Source organism: Equus caballus, chromosome 4 (assembly GCF_041296265.1).
Source record: "Equus caballus isolate H_3958 breed thoroughbred chromosome 4, TB-T2T, whole genome shotgun sequence".
NCBI lineage: Eukaryota > Metazoa > Chordata > Mammalia > Perissodactyla > Equidae > Equus > Equus caballus.
In genome coordinates, this window is record NC_091687.1 from 18,358,129 (window position 1) to 18,378,582 (window position 20,454).

General features: G+C 41.4%; 1 protein-coding gene across 1 annotated transcript in view; it reads left to right on the forward strand.

Annotated features, from left to right (window-relative positions):
• ABCA13 (ATP binding cassette subfamily A member 13) overlaps positions 1–20,454 on the forward strand; it is a 408,916-nt gene that overhangs the window by 163,670 nt on the left and 224,792 nt on the right. Inside the window, exons 32-35 of the mRNA XM_001496546.5 lie at positions 5,492–5,606; positions 6,901–7,230; positions 8,176–8,245; positions 9,772–9,903. Of these exons, the coding sequence (XP_001496596.3) occupies positions 5,492–5,606; positions 6,901–7,230; positions 8,176–8,245; positions 9,772–9,903 (647 nt within the window). The remainder of the gene's footprint in view (positions 1–5,491; positions 5,607–6,900; positions 7,231–8,175; positions 8,246–9,771; positions 9,904–20,454) is intronic.

Here is a 20,454-nt window from a genome sequence, read left to right on the forward strand (position 1 = left end):
CATTTCCAGTATTGTATTCTTCATCTCTGATTGGTTCTTTTCTTTTCTTTTTGAGGAAGATTAGCCCTGAGCTAACTACTGCCAATCCTCCTCATTTTGCTGAGGAAGACTGGCCCTAAGCTGACATCCATGCCCATTTTCCTCTACTGTATACATGCGATGCCTACCACAGCATGGCTTTTACCAAGCGGTGCGATGTCTGTGCCTGGGATCTGAACCAGCGAACCCTGGGCCTCCAAGAAGCAGAACGTGCAAAGTTAACTGCTGCACCAGTGGGCTGGCCCCAAGATTGGTTCTTTTTTTTATATTTTCCAGTTCTTTGTTGATGAGCTCACTGTATTCATCCAGTCTTCTTCCAATATCTGTGAGCATCCTTATGAGATTTTGTTTGAACTCTTTGTCAGTTGGGTCACTTCTTCCTGTTTCATTTAGTCCTTTTTCTGGGGTTTTGTCCTGTTCCCTTGCTTGGAATGCATTTCTTTGTCTCCTCATTATGCCTCTTTCTCTGTGCCTATTTCTATGTATTAGGTGAGTCGGCCATGTCTCCTGATCTTGGAGGAGTGGCCTTATGTAAGAGATGCCTTTTGAGGCCCAGCAGTGTGCTTCCCTCTCATCACCAGTCCAAATGATCCAGAAGTGACCCCTTTGTGGGCTACTTGTGTCCTTCTGCTGTGGCAGGGTTGCTCTTAATCCAGGTACACAGGGAGCCTAGTCTTTTCTTCCCTGGGCAGCTGATTGTAAATCTGGCTCAAGGATCCTCAGCACCTTTGGCTACAAGGTTTAACAGCACACTCCTGTTGCAGATTTCCTTTTAATTGGGTAGGTACCCAGTGTAGCTGGTTGCTAGGCTCAGGAGCTTACAGTTGCTATAGGCCTCAGGCCTACAAGGCTGTTGTCAGTTCTCTTAGGAGTGCAGCTGTGTGGGACTGGCCTTAGGCATGGGAGCACTCAATTGTTTCAGGCTTTGGAGGGTGGGGCGGATCCTTTTTATGGCTATTTGTGAAGCAGAGGTCTTGTGCCACTGACAAGCCTCAACCTCCACAGGACCACATACACCATCAACACAGTTCTGGTCTGTGCACACTTCCTAACCCCTGGAGCATACCCGATGCCCCACTGCAGAGGCACCCACCTTTCCAACAATGCCGCCCACGGTTTACCTGGTCTTGACACAGGCCCTTCCCCACAGAGGCAGACACACTCGCTTGCCTGTAGAGGATCAAGGCACCCAGTCATTCCAGGCTGACAAATAGCCTGAGGCCTTGCCATTGGACGGGGCCGGTCCATAGGGTGAGCTGCCTGCCCTTGCTGAACTGTATTAAATCTGCACTCTAGTGAGTGTGGCAGCCCCCTGGGCTAACAGACCAGGGGAAGAACCTCAATGGTGTCTCCTGGGGTCTGTGTCAGCCCGCCTGGACCAGGTCAGAACAATGGCTCCCACCAATGTCTCAGTCTCCAGAGAGGACTCTCCTCTCATTGAGAATCTCCCACAGCACACCAGTTGTGTCTCTTCTCACCAAAGGACTGTCAGCCTTCTCTCTGGTGATTTTAGGTTACTGAGATGGGTGAATACAAACTTTATGTGTGACCCCTTTAAGACCCGGGTCTTTTTGGCTTTCATCTGATAGCTTTTCTGGGGGTATTTGTGCTGCAGTTAATAGACCAGTTAAGCCAGATAATAAGACCCTCATCTTAGTTGTGCTGAGTTGAAGGATACTTATAGCAGTATCAGTCCCTGCTCCAGACCTCACTCCTCCAGAGAGCACTCCGTACCTTAGGGTGGCTCCCGGCTGGCTGGTTGAGAAGATCTGCTGCTCCTGAAGATGACTTTTTTCCTCTTCAGCAGGAATTTCTGCCTCTTCTGCCTTGGTCAGGACTGTCCCTTGTTGTGGGGGTTCTTTTCTTTTTTTGAGGAAGATTCTCCCTGAGCTAACATCTGCTGCCAATCTGCCTCTTTTTGCTACGGAAGACTGGCCCTGAGTTAACATCCATGCCAATCTTCCTCTACTTTATATGTGGGATGCCTATCACAGCATGGCTTGCCAAGCAGTGCCATGTCCACACCTGGGATCTGAACGGGTGAAACCCAGGCTGCCAAAGCTGAATGTGTGCACTTAACCACTATGCCACCAGGTTGGCCCCTTGTGGGGGTTCTTTTTATCAAATTTTCAGTTTTCTATCCAGGATAATTTTTCCAAGAATAGTTGTAACCTGGTTGTGTTCATGGGAGGAGATGAGTTCAGAGTCTGCTTATGCCACCATCTTGATGAGATCTCTTATTAAATATTTTTAAATTGATGGCAAAAAATGTTTATTATTTTCACCTGTTCCATGTCACCATCGTTTTGGCATGAGTTCTTCAATTGTTAATAGTTGCGCAACTCTCAACCTACCTATATTTCATGTGTGAACGTTGTGCTAGATTTATATTGTCATTGTTGTTACTCATTTTGAATGAATTTGGTATTCCTGGCCAGTTGTTTTGCAAGAGGGTCCTGTTGGTGGGGAGGACCAGGTGACATCAATGGCTGCACAGCTGAGTCTCTTTCCCGTAGCCACAAAGATGGAGTGCTTCCTGCAAATATGTGTATTCTTCACATAACCCTCCCTTCTCTGTTTCCGTGGAAATACAACCTAAAGGTAGGAGTGGCTTCTGAGACCACCCAATTTAATGTGCAGCTCAACATCCACTTAACACATCCCATTGTGTATATTGTGCCCTCAGGGTGTGCCAAGACTTTAAGAAGTGTAGTTTTGATGGTGCCTTCTAGATTGCAGAGGGTGGAGTTTTGCTACCAGCAACTCTTTTACCTACTTTTTTTGTGTGATTCTCACATGAACTTGATTATTTTTAGCAGCTTTTTAAAATACTTGGGCATCTCTTTCAAACATATATCAAATTGGAATGTAAGGTTTTCCCTTCTCTTGTTGATCTTGGCCTTGTTTCCAGGAGGAGATTAGGAGAGGGCTGGTTACATAGCCATGTGTTACAATTTCTCATCTCCAATTTCTTATTCTATGCAATTCTTACCAAATGGCCTCACTCAGACACATGGGTACAGAATGTCTGGACATTCTCTGGCATCCACGGTCATTGCCCCAAGAACTCTAGAGTTGGGTTTATCCAATTCCAAGCCTCGCATGACTTTCCTCCTTGAATAGATGCAGGGATCCATGGACACACATCATAGTCTTGGACCCACCATCACAGAACTCTAACCCAGTCTGACTTCTGAGGCAATAACTTAGATAGACTCGTAAGATTATATTTGCGTGTGATACCTACTGGCTCTTTTGTAAGATCCAAGTTGCTGCAAGAATAGAGTTTAATAGCCATCAATTCTACCACCATTAAGTAAAAAAGGTAAACTTCATGAACAAATAGACAAATTCTTTTCAAATCCCCCTCAAATAAACTTGGTATTAGTTGTTTCTGACTTCATAGGTGATCTAAGCTTCATCTCTGTGGTAATTTGTGTTACTCTGAGCCAACATTTGTTGGATTAGGTGGCATTTGTTGGATTAGCAAGTGGATGTAGTTTCTGGTATTTCCTGTTCATAGTCTTCTACCTGCACTGAACACTATAAAAATGAGGATAAAAAAACCCAGAAATCACAAAACTGAAAATCTGAAACACTCTATCCTCTGCAAACAGTCACTGTATAGCGGACGAGTTGACATGTCTACCTTTCAAATGAGATTCATCAAGTTGATAGCTCATTATGGTTGTCTTAGGCAGAAAAATGAATAAAAACAAAGAGGTTAATTTCCCTTTCTTTTTCACTCATTCACTTCTTTCTTAACAAAGACTTGTTTCCCACTATGTGGCTGCCTTTGCCAAGCAGTGGAGGTGTGGTGGGGAGGCTGGCCCTAAGGGCTTACAGTCTAGTGTGAAGTGCAGACATCCTAGTCCTGAAGATGCTCCACGCTGTGGTTCCTGCTCTGAAGGAGAAGTCGTAGCAGGGCTCAGGGAGGCCATTGCAGCAGAGACCCATCTAGACATTTCTCCGTCTCCAGGGCCAGCATCTCTGTTGGATATTGTTGGCTCTTGTCTGGACTGCTTCACCTCTTCAGAGGCTTCTCCATCTGCCCTCCATTGTCTACACTGCAGTCAGTGGTCTTTTTAAAAAAACATCCACCTGATATGTCACCTCTTTTTTGCTTTCTCCCTCCTAAAACCCTTTCGTAGTATCCCCTTGTTCTTTGAATAAATCCAGTACTTACCCTGACATACAAAATCCTTGCGTGATCTGGCCCCAGCTAATGCTCTGTCCAGTCCCATCTCTTATGAATCCATGAGGCCATTGGCAACTCCTAAATTATGTCCCACATGCTCCCGTCTCCAATAATTGCACTTGCAGCTCCTCTGCCTGGAGCAGTCTTCCTTCAGATTCCTATAGGACTCATTTCCTTGCTTCTTCTGTTCTCTGCTCAGATATTTCTTCCCTAGACACCTTGCCTAACTACCCTATTTGAAATAGCATCCCTTCTCGCTGTTGCTAATGCCATTCTTTTACATACCTGACGTCATGTCATGTATCTCCTTGTTTATTGGCTTATTTTCTGCATCCCCTCCCCCCACTAGAATATAGGATCCTCAATGGCAGGACGTTTCTCTGTTTGGTTCATTCATGTATCACATACCCAATAAAATGGCTTGCCCCTTTGGTTGGTCTCAGTGATGGATCAATTAATGTGTGGATCTAGAGCCCAGAGAGTATGAGGTGAGAAGACAGGATGCAGCTTAGGGTTAAAATGCCCACATTTAAAGGATAGGGAAAGGAGATGTTGCTAGTGAAGGAGACTGAGACAGTTGACAGAAGCCAAGTGTTGTTCTGGAAGCTAAAGGAGAGAGGGAAGGAGTGATCAGTCAATGTTATCAAACATAGCCAAGTCAAGAAGGAAAACAATGGAAAAATTCCCACTGGATTTGAGGCATGGCTGTCATTGGCATCTTAGATTAGAGTCATTTCAAGTGTGCCTTAAAAGGAGAAGCCCCATCAGAGTGGGCTGAAAACTGAGTGTTGGGGAAAAAGAAAGGGAGGCCTTCATTTGCCAATTTCTGCATATTCTATAGGTCTAATCTATGATCAATTGATAGCACTGATTAAAGAGAGATAACGGTCCCAATTAAGTGGGAGTGGGGGATGGTAGTCATGAATTCATGACCATTTCCTCCCCACCTGCTCTGCCTAGGAGGGTGTTAGACAGGACTGGGGTCAGTGAAGGCAACAATCTCTACTCCAGGGACCTTGAACAGCTGTTTCTGCTTTGTGAGTTCGCACACCTATAGAATCAGGACATCAAACAGCCATCCTGCCTAAGTCACAGGCTTGTTGAAATGGCCAAACGAGATATTGTTCCTGCAAGAGCTTTGTAGCTTGTAAGAACAATGTAAGAAAGCAAGCACAGGTGCGGTACTTACAGGAGCCTGACTGAATAGAATCGCTCTGCTTGCTGTCAGATGCTGACCGAATTGTTTCCTTACAGGTTCTTAAACAACGTTGGTTTCTTTTTCCCCCTGATAATGATGCTGACGTGGATGGTGTCTGTGGCCAGCATGGTCCGAAAGCTGGTTTATGAGCGGGAGATCCAGATAGAAGAGGTAAATTGCCTTAGAGCTCACCTGGGAGATGAGGAGGGAAGCCTGGGGCTTTAGAGATGAGTCCTGCCCCATAACTGACCCCCGAATGTGTTTTGCCTGCCCTCGGCTCTGCTGGGGTTCCTGGCAGTAAGTAAGTATAAGGTCTGGCTGAGCCACTGTCCCAGGAAAATCACTTTATGTTGAAGTCCAAGCCCTGCCAGAGGTTAGCAGATATTTCCTATAAGATGGAAGGACAAGCACATGAAACTGAAAGAAGGAAACCAATGTGGCTCATTCAACAATTTTTGTACAACCCGTAAAGATAGAACTGCAGACTTCCCATCTTAATTTATGATTTGACTTCTTCATGTACAGCCTCTCCATTTTTGTCCTAATATTGTTAAAGCTGGAAACTATCAAAGCTGCTTTTAAGAACGATCGTTCATAAAAATATCCAGTAAAGACCTGCCTCCCGTTTAGCTGGCAGAGACTCTGGGCACACGTTATCCACTAGCCTCATGTTTATTACAGAGAAGAAAAAGCGGGCCGAGTACAATGTGCTTTTCGTTCAATTTTGAAGAGAACTTGTGCTATTGTTTTGTTTGTTGTTTACCTATTTAGGACTGACTTACTCCTGGATCTCTGTGTTTCTTCCTGGTGGCCTCCCAGGGTGGGTGCATCAAAATGGATTGTTCTCATTTCACAAGTAATCAGCCCCACACCCAGAGATATCACTGAGTTGTAGATTAGTGGCTACAATAATTTTATTGTTATTATTTTGAACACATTCCAAAACCAATACAATAATCCCACCAACTGCACAACTGAATGGCATAAGGCCCAGTATCTCCCCTCTTCATTTTTCTTTTCATCTTTGTTAAACAAAACCAACATAAGGAAAATGAAAAAAAAAAAAAAAAAAAGGAAACAAATCAGTAAAACCCAAATAAACAAGGAAATGCAATGAGTCCTCGTCAAGCCTGAGGTCATCAAGCCTGAGGTCTAGGATCTGCTCTTCCCTTTCTGCTGTGCATTGTTCCAGTGGGTGAGATGGTTTTAACATCACCTGTCTCAGTCTGGCTTCCCTGCAATGGTGAATGACTTACTGTGTACGGGGTTGCTTCAAATTAAATGCTAGGCTCTAGGAGAAAGTGTCTGGTATGCTGCCTGCTGGGTGCTGGATTGCCAAGCCAGCGACCACATGGAAGTAGCAGCCCTGGCTTGCCTTTCCACCTGTAGGCATTCTCTTTCTGAGATCCGATCCATCCTTTCTCAAGCATCCAGGTGGTAACTCTGGTCTCTCTTCTTTTGACAGTACATGAGGATGATGGGAGTACATCCAACGATCCATTTCCTGGCCTGGTTCCTGGAGAACATGGCCATGTTGGCCATAAGCAGTGCCGCCCTGGCCCTGATTCTGAAAATAAGTGGCATCTTTGCATACAGCAATGCTTGTATTGTCTTCCTCTTTCTCCTGGATTTTGGAGTGTCAGTCATCATGCTGAGTTACTTCTTGAGTACATTTTTCAGCCAAGCGAACACAGCTGCCCTTTGTACCAGCCTGGTGTATCTGATCAGCTTTTTGCCCTACATAGTTCTGCTGGTTCTACACAACCAATTAAATGTTGTCATTCAGACATTTTTGGTAAGTGGCTTGTTTTGTAAAAATGCAAAATAAAACAAAACTGCCATCTACCCAATAAAACCGATCACCTCCCTCAACATTTGAGTGGATCCTTGTCGGATCCCCATGGGCTTTCTGATATCCACTTTTCTCGCTTCTACTCACAGTTGTAGAACTCGCATTGGGAGTTCATTGAAACTGCATGGTTTGCTGGGGGGGCAGCTCATTAAGAAAGGGCTTTTTTCATGTGACAGGGACTCCCCTCTGAAGGCTCTTTGGGAACTTGGTAGCATCCTAAAGAAAAAGAGCCGTTGACCGCCTGGCCTGTGTTTCAAATGCTGTGACTTTTGTCTTCAATCCTTATATTTAAGGGTTTTATACACACAAACTTTGATTCCCTCTTTACATGTCCAAATGTTTTCTACCAAATAAAAAAATCTAACTCTGGCATATTATATTTTTAAATGTAAGATACTCTTTAAATGGGCTTTTTTTCTGACATAAAACCTCTCCACTGGAAGTAAAATAACATTTTCCTCCAGTAAGCTCTCTTTCTTAGTGTAGAACAGTGGATATGTGCCATCAGTCTGCCTGCAGTGTGCTCCAGGGCATTCACTTAATAATAAAAAATAGTAAATCGCTCTATTCCATTTTCCACTGTTTTGGCCTATACATTTCTGTATACACTGCATTGGATTTATGACACTTCAAACATTGCAGTAAAGAGAAATAATTCCTTTTAACATTAGAAACAAGCTTGTTATCACGCTTTTCAGAACGGGCTGACATTCGGCTAAGTCTTCCAGGTTCAGATATTGAAATCACCGCCTGGAGCAATGGTTTGGCATGCTTCGAGTTGGAACATGTCGTGGCTTCTCTATTTGAATTTAGTGCTGTGGATTTTCTGTGGTCCCAGTCAAGCCCTAACATGCTGTTTTTCTCTTTGCTCCATCAATCCGTGGGCAGTGCCTTCTCTCCACAACCGCCTTTGGACAAGGAGTGTTTTTCATTACATTCCTAGAAGGGCAAGAGGCAGGTAAGGGAATGCATTTTCAAAAAGTGACTCTCAGTGATTCATGTTTTTCGAAATTTATAGTTATCATGTTGCAAGTGGCATAATATAACATTTCCATTAGAAACTGGAACATCTGGAATGAGATTCTGGTATTTGGTTTAGCTGATGTAAACACCTCCCACCACCTATCTGCCTTAGTTTTAGGAACAGTCAAGAATAACCATGGTGCCCCATGCTTCAGACACTATCCAGATCAGCCACCCAGCTAATGCTTGGTCTTCCTTATAACACCCCTGATAGACGTAGGGGCAACTTAGTGACCTTCTAAATTCTTCCAAGAATGGGGTGTGCACACATGTCCCATCTCTTGGGGGATTATTGAATTGGCCTCTGTCTTCCTGGGTCTCCTGCAGTCTTTTTCTAGTTTCTCTTTGTAATTCCCTCTTTCACATGACAACCATTCACACATTATCAACTCTCATCTTTACCTTCAGATTTTCTGGGTCCTTCCTGAAGGTCAGGATCCAGAAATAGGTCTAACCAGCATAGAGCACAATTATCTCCTCCATTTTTCTACAATTTTATCCCTATTAATTCAGCCTAAAATAATATTTTAAAATTTGTTGGCAGCATTTTTCACTTATGTTGAGATTTTGACAACTAAAATCCTAAACCAGAATGGATATATGTTTCTTAGACGTTTATATGGTTTTTGTGGTGTGTTTTTATAAACACTTAAAAGTCATAAATGAAACTCAGCCCCGATATTGCTACATTAGCCCATTAATTTGGCACTGGTTTTGGAGTTCTCAGACTTTTCAGTAGAGCGTATTGAATTGTACTTTACCAGGAGAGTAATCCTGAGTGTTTTCTCCTAAATTCTTTGAACTGATTGGTAAACTAAATTGGATCAAGAAGATACAGAAGAAAAATAGTCACTGCTGATCCTCTGAATATTTTGGACTGAATTCCAGCAAGTGCATGATGTTAAAACATTTCTTTTACTGAGTTCTAGGCTAGTACCATAGAAAAATTGAGAAAGAACAATATTTTTCTTAAAACAAGATTATATTTTAATGCAACAAAATTTGCAAAGATATTGTAAGAAAATAATGATTTTTTTCCTACTTCAGACGTTATATATCTTGTCGTATATTTTCCAAGAACAGAGAGAATAATGAAATTTAGAGTTTGGGTTCTCAAAAAGCCTTCTTTATCTTTTTTTTAAATGTACATATTATCCTTAAATATAGATTTTTATTTTAGTTAAGCAAATAAAACTAGATATAAGTAAAGCAACCTTTAAAATTTTTAAATGATCGATATTAAAATGTTGTTAATAGTCACTCCACTTGATCCCCTTGAAATAAATGTGAGATTAAGCAAACTAACATTTCATTTGAAGAATTATGACCAATGGCATTGACCTTCTTTTTGTTTTATCTGTATTCAGCTTGCTTGAGCTTCCAGAACTAATAAACTCATTTTACCAATATCTACTCAAAGAGGACACATAGTTCTAACTCTGATCTTTCCCTTCCTCCTAGGAATTCAGTGGAATAACATGTACCAAGCTCCAGAACAAGCTGGCATGACATTTGTCTGGGTTTGCTGGATGATTCTCTTTGATTCAGGCCTTTATTTTTTGTGTGGATGGTACTTGAGCAACTTGATTCCTGGTAAGAATTCTGCACTTTCCAAGATGACAAAATAAATTTAAACAGCAGTTTGTATCCATATATGTGAATATTAGGATAATTACATATTCTTTAAATTAGACATGAAAAAGGGAGTTCATAGGATTTATTTTAAAGGGAGTGTGAATGTTTAAGGAAAAGGTGGAACTTCTGCACCCTGAGAGAAACAGTAAAGGCCATATGAAGACAGAACAGAGGGGCCCAGACACATGCTGGATGGCCCCATTTGGCCCACCACGCAGTTGCCCAGCAGGTGGGCTTCAGTCAGTTGGATGAAGGAGACCCTAGTTTGCAGGATCAGGGATGAGGGGAGTGAGGGTGGGAGAGTCTGGTGCCCATGTGCCATTGGCCTCTAGGGAACAAGGTCAGGGCAGAGGTCCAGAGAGCTGCATGGAGCAGAACCTGGAGGAAAGCCAGGCCAAGCAAATGCTTTTGTGCTGGGGGTTAGAGTCAGGAGCTGCCCCCAAATCCAGAGTTGTCAGTGGTGTCACGAGTCTGGAATTTCTCCCATGTGGCGTGTTTCTTCCTTGGTGTGGCAGATGTACCATGGAGGCAATGAGAGACTAGGCCACCAGTGGTCATGAATTTCCCCTCCTGTGTTAGTGGGGAGGGAGGTATGCATACCATGTGCCTGGCTCAGGCTAAAAAGGGCAGAAATGGCACTTAAATCTTTTTGATTTTATGGTTTTGAAAATAGCATTTTGATGGTATTATATATTTCATTCTTGTGACTCTGGCTCTATACTTTCCAAAGCAACTGGATATTTCAAGTAGCATCAAACCTTTAAAGTTAAGAACTAAAAACTAAAAAGAGATTCTAACCATAAGCAAACTGAAAATGGAGGGATAGAAGAAAAAACCCAGTTCATTCTGTTTAACAAAAACATATTCCAGAGTTGGAGAGCTCATGCATCATTTAAGGATGAGTAAAAATCAGAATAATAGGGGTCATCAAAAAGATTATTTTATAGAAAAGTGGGAAAATATGACCCCAGAGGTAGAGACAGAGAATAGATTAGATGGTGGATGCACCCACTGGGCCCACTGCGCAGCTCCGCAACAGGTGGGCTTCTGTCAGCTGACCAGGAAAGTGATTTATTTTGGAAAAATTTAGATCACATTATTTGAGTACTTTGAATAAAATTTAAGAAAAGGTGGATTCTAGGAAAGAAGAGATAAAACAATGAACTGAAAAGGCCAAAGTGAAGAGGAGACTGGATGAGATGCAGTTGGATATTAAAAAGAAGCTAGGTAACACACAAGAGAACTGTTATAAAATATGTATATGATGTCAATTTTAAAATACATGAGGAAGTGGTAATGAGCAAAAAATAGCTGCAGAAACTCAGACTGAGGGCTGGAGGATGAGCCATGGGCGTCCCCAAGAATGAAGGCAAAGAGATGCAGACACTTGACCTAAAGGTGGTTGGTAGAGATGGACCTGCAGAGCTTCGTTCAACCCGAGGAGGAGACACAGATCAAGTAGAACAAAACGAAAAATGGAACCATCGTTCAACAAAGAGAAGAAAAACTTAGATTTGCAAAATAAGTGCTCACCACATTGTATACAAAGTTAATAAAAGGAAACCTAAATTTAGATATAAAATGACAAATGTCTTGAACTCTATGGACAAAGAAAAGAATCCAACAAGCTGAGTAGTATTCCATCATATATATATATATATATATATATATATATATATATATATATGTATATATACACACTACATCTTCTTTATCCATTCATCTCTTGGTGGGCATTTGAGTTGCTTCCACATCTTGGCTATTGTGGATAATGCTGTGATGAACATAGGGATGCAGAACTCTGTTTGAATTGTTGATTTCATGTTCTTTGGATAAATACTTACTGGTGGGATAGCTAGATCATATGGTTTTCTACTTTTAATTTTTTGAGAAGTTTCCATGTTGTTTTCCATAGTGGCTGCACCAGTTTGTATTCCCACTAGCAGTGTATGAGAGTTTTCTTTACTCCACATCCTCTCCAACACTTGCTATTTTTTGTCTTGTTAATTATAACCATTTTGACAGGTGTAAGGTGATATCTTATTGTAGTCTTAACTTGCATTCCCCTAATGATTAGTGATGTTGAACATCTTTTCATGTGCCTGTTGGCTATAGCATGTCTTCTTTGGAAAAATGTCTATTCCTATCTCCTGCCCAGTTTTTGATTGGGTTGTTTGTATTCTTGTTGTTGAGCTATATGAATTCCTTATATATTTTGAAAATTAAGCCCCTGTTGGATATATGATTTACAAATATTTTTTCCCAGTTGGTGGATTGTCTTTTCATTTAGTTAATGGTTTCCTTTGCCCTGAAGAAGCTTTTTAGTTTGACTTAGTCCCATTTGTTTCTTTTTTTTCTTTTATTTCCCTTGCCTGAGTAGACATGGTATTCAAAAAGATACTACTAAGACAGAAGTTAAAGAGTTTACTGCCTATATTTTCTTCTAGGAGTTTGATGGTTTCAAGTCTTACATTCAAGTTTTTAATCCATTTAGAGTTAATTTTTGTGTATGGTGTAAGATAATGGTCTAGTTTTATTCTTTTGCACATGGCTGTCCAGTTTTCCCAACACCATTTATTGAAGAGACTTTCCTTTCTCCTCTGTATCTTCTTGGCTCTTGTGTCCAAAACATGGATGGAGCTTGAGGGTATTATGCTATGTGAAATAAGCCAGACAGAGAAAGACAAACACCATATGATGTTATTCATATGTGGAAGATAAACACATAGATAAGGAGAACAGGTTAGTGTTTACCAGAGGGGAAGGCAGTAGAGGGAGGGTGAAAGGGGTATAGGGGCACATATGTATGCTGATGGATAAAAACTAGACTATTGGTTGTAAACTTGATGCAATCTATATAGAAACTGATATATAATAATGTAGACCTGAAATTTATACAATGTTGTAAGCCAATATGCCCTCAATACAAGAATTTTTTTTAAAAAGCATCCAATAAGCATAAAGACCAGCAAAAACAGGTTACCCTCAGCAGTATGGAGATTAACATGAAATTTGGCCAGAGATCCAGAAGGATCTGAATTTTCCCCTCAACCATCAGGACCTAAGGCCTGAGGATCCTGGGGCAATATTGTCACGTATTGAAGTAAGGCAAAGGGACTTTTGATATTCAGCCCAGCCTTTCCCCCTAAATCCCATTGTGGAAGTCTAATCAACTGGACAGGAGTCCTGGGTGAGCAAATCCTTTTGCCCAGACTAGAGGCAGAGAAACGAGACGAGTCAGAGGGATTTTCTTCTTCAGATCAGAGCAGAGCTGCCTTCTGGGCATTTCCAGTGAGTGAGCCCTGGGTCACTTCTCCAGGTAGAGCCAGCTTCAGGAAAGATAAAAAGGGAGAGAGACAGACAGAGAGACAGAGAGACAGAGGGAGAAACAGAGAGAGGATGGGAGAGAGAGACAGAGAGAGAGAAACAGAAAGAGATAGGAGAAAGGAGGGCTGGCTCTCTTGCAATTCTACATCTTTTGGAAGCATGACTGAATAAAATCTGAATGAAGTAGGGTAGCAGCAGTAGCTGGCAAGGGAAGTGGGGAGAGAAAGGCGTTTTGGTCTTATTATTACTATTGTTATGGTTATTATTTAAGATGGGTGGCACAACTGCATGCTTGTGTTCTGGTGAGAATCATCTGGTCTCAAGGAAACACTGATGCTATAGGAGCAAGAGGAGAGAAGAGCTGGAGCAGTGTCCATGAGTAGGTGAGAGGAGCAGAGGGCTCAGGCACCACTGGAACACAGAGTCCCTTCAGGGCGTGGAGAAGCTGTCTGTAACTTGCTGGCTGTGTGGCCGTGGACCTGGGGAGTCTGGGGAGGCTCTCTTCTGGCTTCCTCTGTCTTCTTGGGGCAGTAGGGGTCACAGGCTTTGGCAGAAGGTGCAGTGGGGAGGAAATGAGGGACCTGAGAGTGAGGACAGGCAAGCATGTCTCTCAGCTTGGGGCACCCTGTGCAGCTCTCAGAGGCCCCTGGAGGTGCTTGTCATGGACGTGAGTTGAATGTAGAGATGAAAGCTCTAGTCATACAGAAACAAAAGCCAAAACAAAACAGAGATATTAAAAAGAGGAGATAAAACCATTATTGTTTCTAGTTCATATGCAAGAATCAGCTGAAAAATAGGTATAACCCATCAGATGGCTGGTCACAAATATACACACATAAAAATTTGGTTCATATGCCAAATTATTGGTGTTTCTGTGGAATTATATGTGTTATGTTTTTTTCTGTTTTCAGTTTTTCTACTTCCAACATGCATTTCTCTTATAATTCAATTAAACTACAAAAATTAACTATATGTTTTATTTTTTGTTTTTTCAAAATTCCAAATAATTTAATAAAAAGAAAAGAAAGCAAAATTTTTTGAGGGAGTGGTGTATACAACTACATAGTAGGGAAAGAGACATGTTTTGGGAACAAATTAATATGATGTTGTCTGAAAGAATTTAATGCAGCAGGTTTAGTGATGAAAAGCCCTTTCTTCCTATTTTTCCTTAAGAAAAGGTGTGAGAGACTTGGGTCCTGTTCTTCCCGGAGGGGGCTAAAGGAACAGAACTATAAGTAAAAGGTGGATGTGCTGTGAGCGAGTAGGAGGCAGCGTCTTTAGAAGGGTAATGATGTGCCATGTAGGTGAGCTGGACTCCAGGTGAGGGACAGGGTGATGAAATCTACTGGGAAATGGGGCTGCCAGGCCTGTTTGGAGTCTGAGCCAGCTCTGATCCTCCTGCTGTCTGCTCAGCTCTCCTGCCAGGTGGTGAATACAAGTGTTGGCTCCTGATAAGTCTTGCGTGCTCTCTCTCTCTTCTCCTCTTGTCTTTGTCCTCTCCCGCATCTCTCAGGCTGCCCACTTCCTGGCCTTGCTTCCCATGTCCTGTGACAGTTAGCAGCTTGGGCTTATATTGTTGGCACCCTTGAATGTCCTTAGGACAAGGTTTCCATTAATTTTCTGCTTCTTTCTGCTTCTGGCACCTCTGAACCCCAGAGATTAATTACCTGGCCAAATGTTGCCCCAAGTTGTCCAAAACACTGCTCTGGAGAAGGGGAGATTTGCCAAGTGGGGTGGGGGATTTCCAGAAGGTTTGAAAGAATATAATCCTACTGTTGCTACATCAAGCTCATGGAGGAGGACAAACTAGAGAAATGATTCCACCAGAAGAGATTTCTTCCAAGAGCAGGAAACACTCAAACGACTGAGCCCTAAAAAAATTGAACATATGATCTCAAAGAGATATTGGTACACCTGTGTTCATAGCAGCATTATTCACAATAGCCAAAAAGTGGGGGCAACTCGTGTGTCCATCTATGAATGAAGGCATAAACAAAATATATTATATTCCTACAATGGAATATTATTCAGTCTTAAAAAGGAAGGAATTCTGACACATACTACAACACGGATGAACCTTGAAGACATTATGGTAAGCCAGTCAGAGAGCAACAAATATCGTATGATTCCAAGTATATAAGATACCTAGTGTGATGGTTAATTTTAGATGTCAACTTGACTGTGTTAAAGGTTGCCCAGATTACTAGTAAAACGTTATTTCTAGCTGTGTCTGTGCGGGTGTTTCCAGAAGAGATTAGACTGAATAAAGAAAATGGCCCTCACCAATGTGGATTGGCATCATCCAATCTGTTGAGGGCCTGAATAGAACAAAAACATGGAGGAAGGATGTATTTGCTCTCTGCTTGAGCTGGAACATCCATTTTATCCTGCCTTTGGACATTGGAGCTCCTGCTTCTCAGACCATCCAGTTTGAACTGGAACTATACCACAAGCTTTCCTGGGCCTCTGGCTTACAGACAGCAGATGATGGGACTTCAAAGGCTCTATGATTGCTTGAGTCAGTCCTTCATAATAAATCTCTTTCTATGTGTTTATACATGTCATACTTGTTCTGTTTCTCTGTTGAACATTGAATAATATACCTAGAGTAGTCAAATTCACAGAGACAGAAAGTAAAATGAGGGTTGCCAGGGACTGAGGGAGGGGAAGGTGGGGAGGTGGTGTTCAATGAGTTTGGAGTTTAAGTTTTGCAAGATGAAAAGAGTTCTGGAGATTGGCTGCACAACAATGTGAATGTATTTATCACTGAATTGTATGCTAAAAATGGTTAATGTGGTAAGTTCTGTAATATATATTTTACCACAATTTAAAAAAGAGACTGAGCCCTTGAGGGAGGTGTCTAGTGTGCATGAGTGCCATTTTCTAGATCCTGTTTGATGGGAAGGAAAGGGAATTGGGTGGGATCCTGGAGGAAGGCAAATGGGCTGAGAAAATCTGAGTGATGGTGGGAATGCCCTGCCTGGGAGAGAGTGCTGAGTCATTCCTTGTCCTGCCAGTCAGTGGACTATCAGCTAAGCTGGTGGTTTTCAGAAAAGCATTTTATTTTCTTCTAAAAGCTAAATGAGGTCAACTTGGGGCTCAGAGGAAAAGGAAAAGCCATTTTCCATAGGAGACCAGGGGACCTAAATGACAAATTTGATAATCTTTTGGAAAGATTTTGGCCATATGGGCCCACTGTGAACTTGCCCACATTGGGTTGCGGAAACCACTGTCTCCTGTTCCTTCTTCCATTGCTCTTCTAGTCTTACATGCCTTCAAGCTCCTCATTCTCCTCCTTCCCTTTAGGGGAAGGTCAATATAACAGCCCGTTGTCTCCATGCCCCCATACCTGGAATCCCACTCTATCTCATGGTGAATTTCTATTGCTTAACCTCTACCGGTAACATCTACTTAGAAACTTGAGCTTTCAGTTATCTCAAAACCAGCTCTTACCCTATATCCGTACCCATATATACCATGTACCATATATACCACAAATTCCATATCCAACCAGAGACAAAGATCTGCTGATGGGTGTTCTAAGTCTCTTTTACATCCATGTGAGTGTACCTTGTCCAGGGAATGTCTCTACTCCTTCATCAGGTCATGCAAATTGTTCTGTAAGCTGAAATGAGTTATGATTCCCAGCCAAACTGTATCTATACCTTGCAAAGGGAGGCAAAGGCAAAAAAGATCTGGAAGCAACTTTTGAATTATAAGCATTCATCTCTGCTTTTTGCTTTGAGAATACGAGTAGTGAGTTTTTATACTTCTATTTGTGATTGAACCACCAATTTTAGCTACTGGCTAGTTAGGAAGGAAGACCAGAGTCTATTCTAGAATAAAAGATCAAAATCCCACGATCTTTAGAATAGAGGTATAAAAATAAAAAGACAGAGTTGACCACAGATGACAATGAATATTTTTCCTTTTTTTGTCGTGCAATTGCTGATTCTACTATTTCGAAAGTTAAAGGAAAAAATGACGTTGGCAATTTACATATCCTTAAATAAGATAGATTACTTATTTTTAACTTTAACAAAATCCGCCAATAGTAACAAAAAATGAAATTGTTAGAAAATATTGATTGGCTTTGAGATTCTTAAGGAGGATTACAATTTCTAGGAGCTCTCTGACCAGTTAGTTCTTTTTATTTTTTTTATAGCAAACAATTTTATTTATTTATTTATTTATTTATTTATTTAAGCAAGATTAGCCCTGAGGTAACATCTGTCACCAATCCTCCTCTTTTTGCTGAAGAAGATTGGCCCTGAGCTAACATCTGCACCCATCTTCCTCTATTTTATATGTGGGATGCCTGCCACAACATGGCTTGACGAGTGGTGCATAGGTCCACACCCATGATCCGAACCAGTGAATCCTGGGCCACCAAAGTGGAACATGTGAACTTCACTGCTGTGCCACCAGGCGGGCCCTCAGTTTGTTTTTTTTAAGACAAATATTTTGTAATACTTGCTTTACTCTCTTGAAATGGAATTCACAGATGATGAGGATTACTTACATACATGATTCAACAACTAATGTAATGTCTTAACTGTAATATAAAAGTAAAAAAAAGTAATTTGCAATAAAATAATATATAAATTCTCAATGCTCAGGCATGACTTTATTAGAACACAGAATGAGGTACTCAGATGCCTCCACCTACCTGTATGGAGTAAGTTTGGATTTAAGGGAAGAAAAATGATCAGAAGCCATTTGGTACTAAAATTAAAAAAAATATGTGCTTGGAGATATATGTAGACACTAAAATAAAAACTAATATTAAGGTAAGTAACAGTAAATGAGGCTTATCTGTATACGATAAAAAAAGATGGAAATAACTTTAATAAAGTAGGAAAAATGTGGGAGGAAAATTAGACACCAATGAAGTTGATAAAAGAATGATACTTTTGTAAATGATCTGGGTCTTATTTTAACAGCATACTATCAGATAATTCTCTGCATTGTCACATGGGGTGAGTAATGATGAGGTGTGATAGAAGACACACGTCTTACCATACCACTCCACGTCAGTGCCTACATTTGGTCTCCAGTTTTCTAAAGACTTTGGTAATCATATGCTTCAGTAGGTGACAGGCAAGGGAGGATGGATTAGACAAAGAACAGACATATTAGAGGGCTTACAGAGAAGCAAAGGGATAGATCCCTGGCAACAGCATGAGAATAAGATTGAAAAATAGCAGGAAACCTCCACATTAATAATTTCAATGTGCAATTTTTACAAAATGAATGTATTACTATTTTGCTATAAAATTTAAAAAATATTTAGAATGACAATAACGTGAAATAGTTTTGAAAAGACCATCATTAATAAAATTTAGTACATTTTATGAAAATCTGCTGATTTAAAAACATTTGGTTCTAACTTTGTTAAAAGCAGGCTCAAATCTTTTGTCACATATTTGTGCAGTGTGAGCCACATAGACTGCTATAGCTGTGCTGCAGTGCAAACTCAGAAACAATGAGTTGGCATCACATTGATGATGTGGTTTTCTGAAATGATGAGTATCTCCAACTTCTGCGTGAAACCTTCCGCTGGTTTACGAGGTGGTTGCGTTCCTGGAAAATTCAGTGCATATTAAAACTTCACAGAAAGTTTGGGTTTGTATGTCCTAGGCTTGAATAACTATAAAGAGCTTTCACTTGCATGAATGCGTGTGACTATTCTCACAGAATGCAAGTATGAGACAATTCTTTATTGGGCTGGGCTGGTCTCCATCCTTGTAGGAGAGCTACCATGCCAGCACTTATCTACTAAAGGTGATTTGTGTCATCCTCATTTACTAATGATGACTTTGTTTTCTCTATTTCTGATAGTTTAACATCTTGGGGTCTTACTGACCTTGGAGGGACTGCCAATTCCTAGAGATACTAGAGGATTTGCCTGTGAGCATCCTTTTCATGTGCAAACCAGCCACTCCAGAGCCCACACCCAGCCCTTTCATCTGTCAGAGCCCTCATACTCTGGACCATTATCCCCCTGCCCTAATCACCTCAGGGCCAGTCAATTATGGAAAGCTTCTAAATACCCAGATCTTGCTGAAATTATTCAAACTGGCCAATCATAAGCCTGCTTACCCTTCCTCGCCTGTTCTTTGTCGTGGAAACCACAGTAAAGCTTCTTGCCTGTGCTTCCCCCTCCCTCCGTCTTCATCCTGACCAACACTGGTGCTTCCCCATGTGGCCGTGCGTGGTATGGCATGCCCCCTCCCTCACCTTGGAAACTGTGAGAACCAAACTATCTTTTCAGTGGCAGTCATCTCCTCATCTGTTGCCTTGCCATGCCTGACTAATAACCAAATCTACATTTTAAAACACCTAGTCACTGTGTCAACCCAAATGCCCCTTCTATTCCAAAACATGCTAGGAGAGTTTTAGCAAATTGAGAATCATTCAAAAGTTTCCCATGGTTAGGATGGTCTCATGCAATCAGGGGTGGGTGAGGACTTTGCCTCCCTCACACACAAACACATAAACACGTATGCACACCCGACACACAAATGCTTTTCTCTCCATTTTCTTCTGTCTTTTTTATAAAGCAACTGTATGGGTACTGACCTCAACATTTCTCAACGCTGATGTCTGATCAGGAGACCCTGCATAGATCCACAATCACATCATTTCCTGGCCTGCAGGGTTCAGTGTCCACCGCAGGTCTCCATGCTTGCTCGAGAGCTCACAAGCGAACATCTTGTCCTCTCAAAGAGCTTTCATTGCATGAACTCTTCTTTACGTGCTTTCAGTTAAGTTTGATTCCACTTGATCTGTCTAATCTCATTGACTTCTTCTTTTATCACTGTCAGTTTTGGGGGGCAATGCTAATTAGTTTCCTGTCCTGCTTAAGCCAGCAGGCAGTTCCCCTTGAGGAGAAAGGCTCAATATAAGCTGAGGGCCTTTGCACATATTCATGTGCCCAATTACATTTGGTGGTGTGAGCAAGATGCATGTGCTTTTAGAGTATTCACTTAAAATAAGTCTGAATTTATAAGCAAAACGAAATGCAAAAGAGAGCTGGGGAGCTGAGAGGCTTCATTTAGATTAATGGATTAATTAGGAAGATTTTAAAAGTCCAGACAGATTAGAGCTGGGATGGTTTAATTAGCCAATCAACCATTAATATTCAATTTATTTCCAATTTGTCTTTTCTAACTCTGAAAG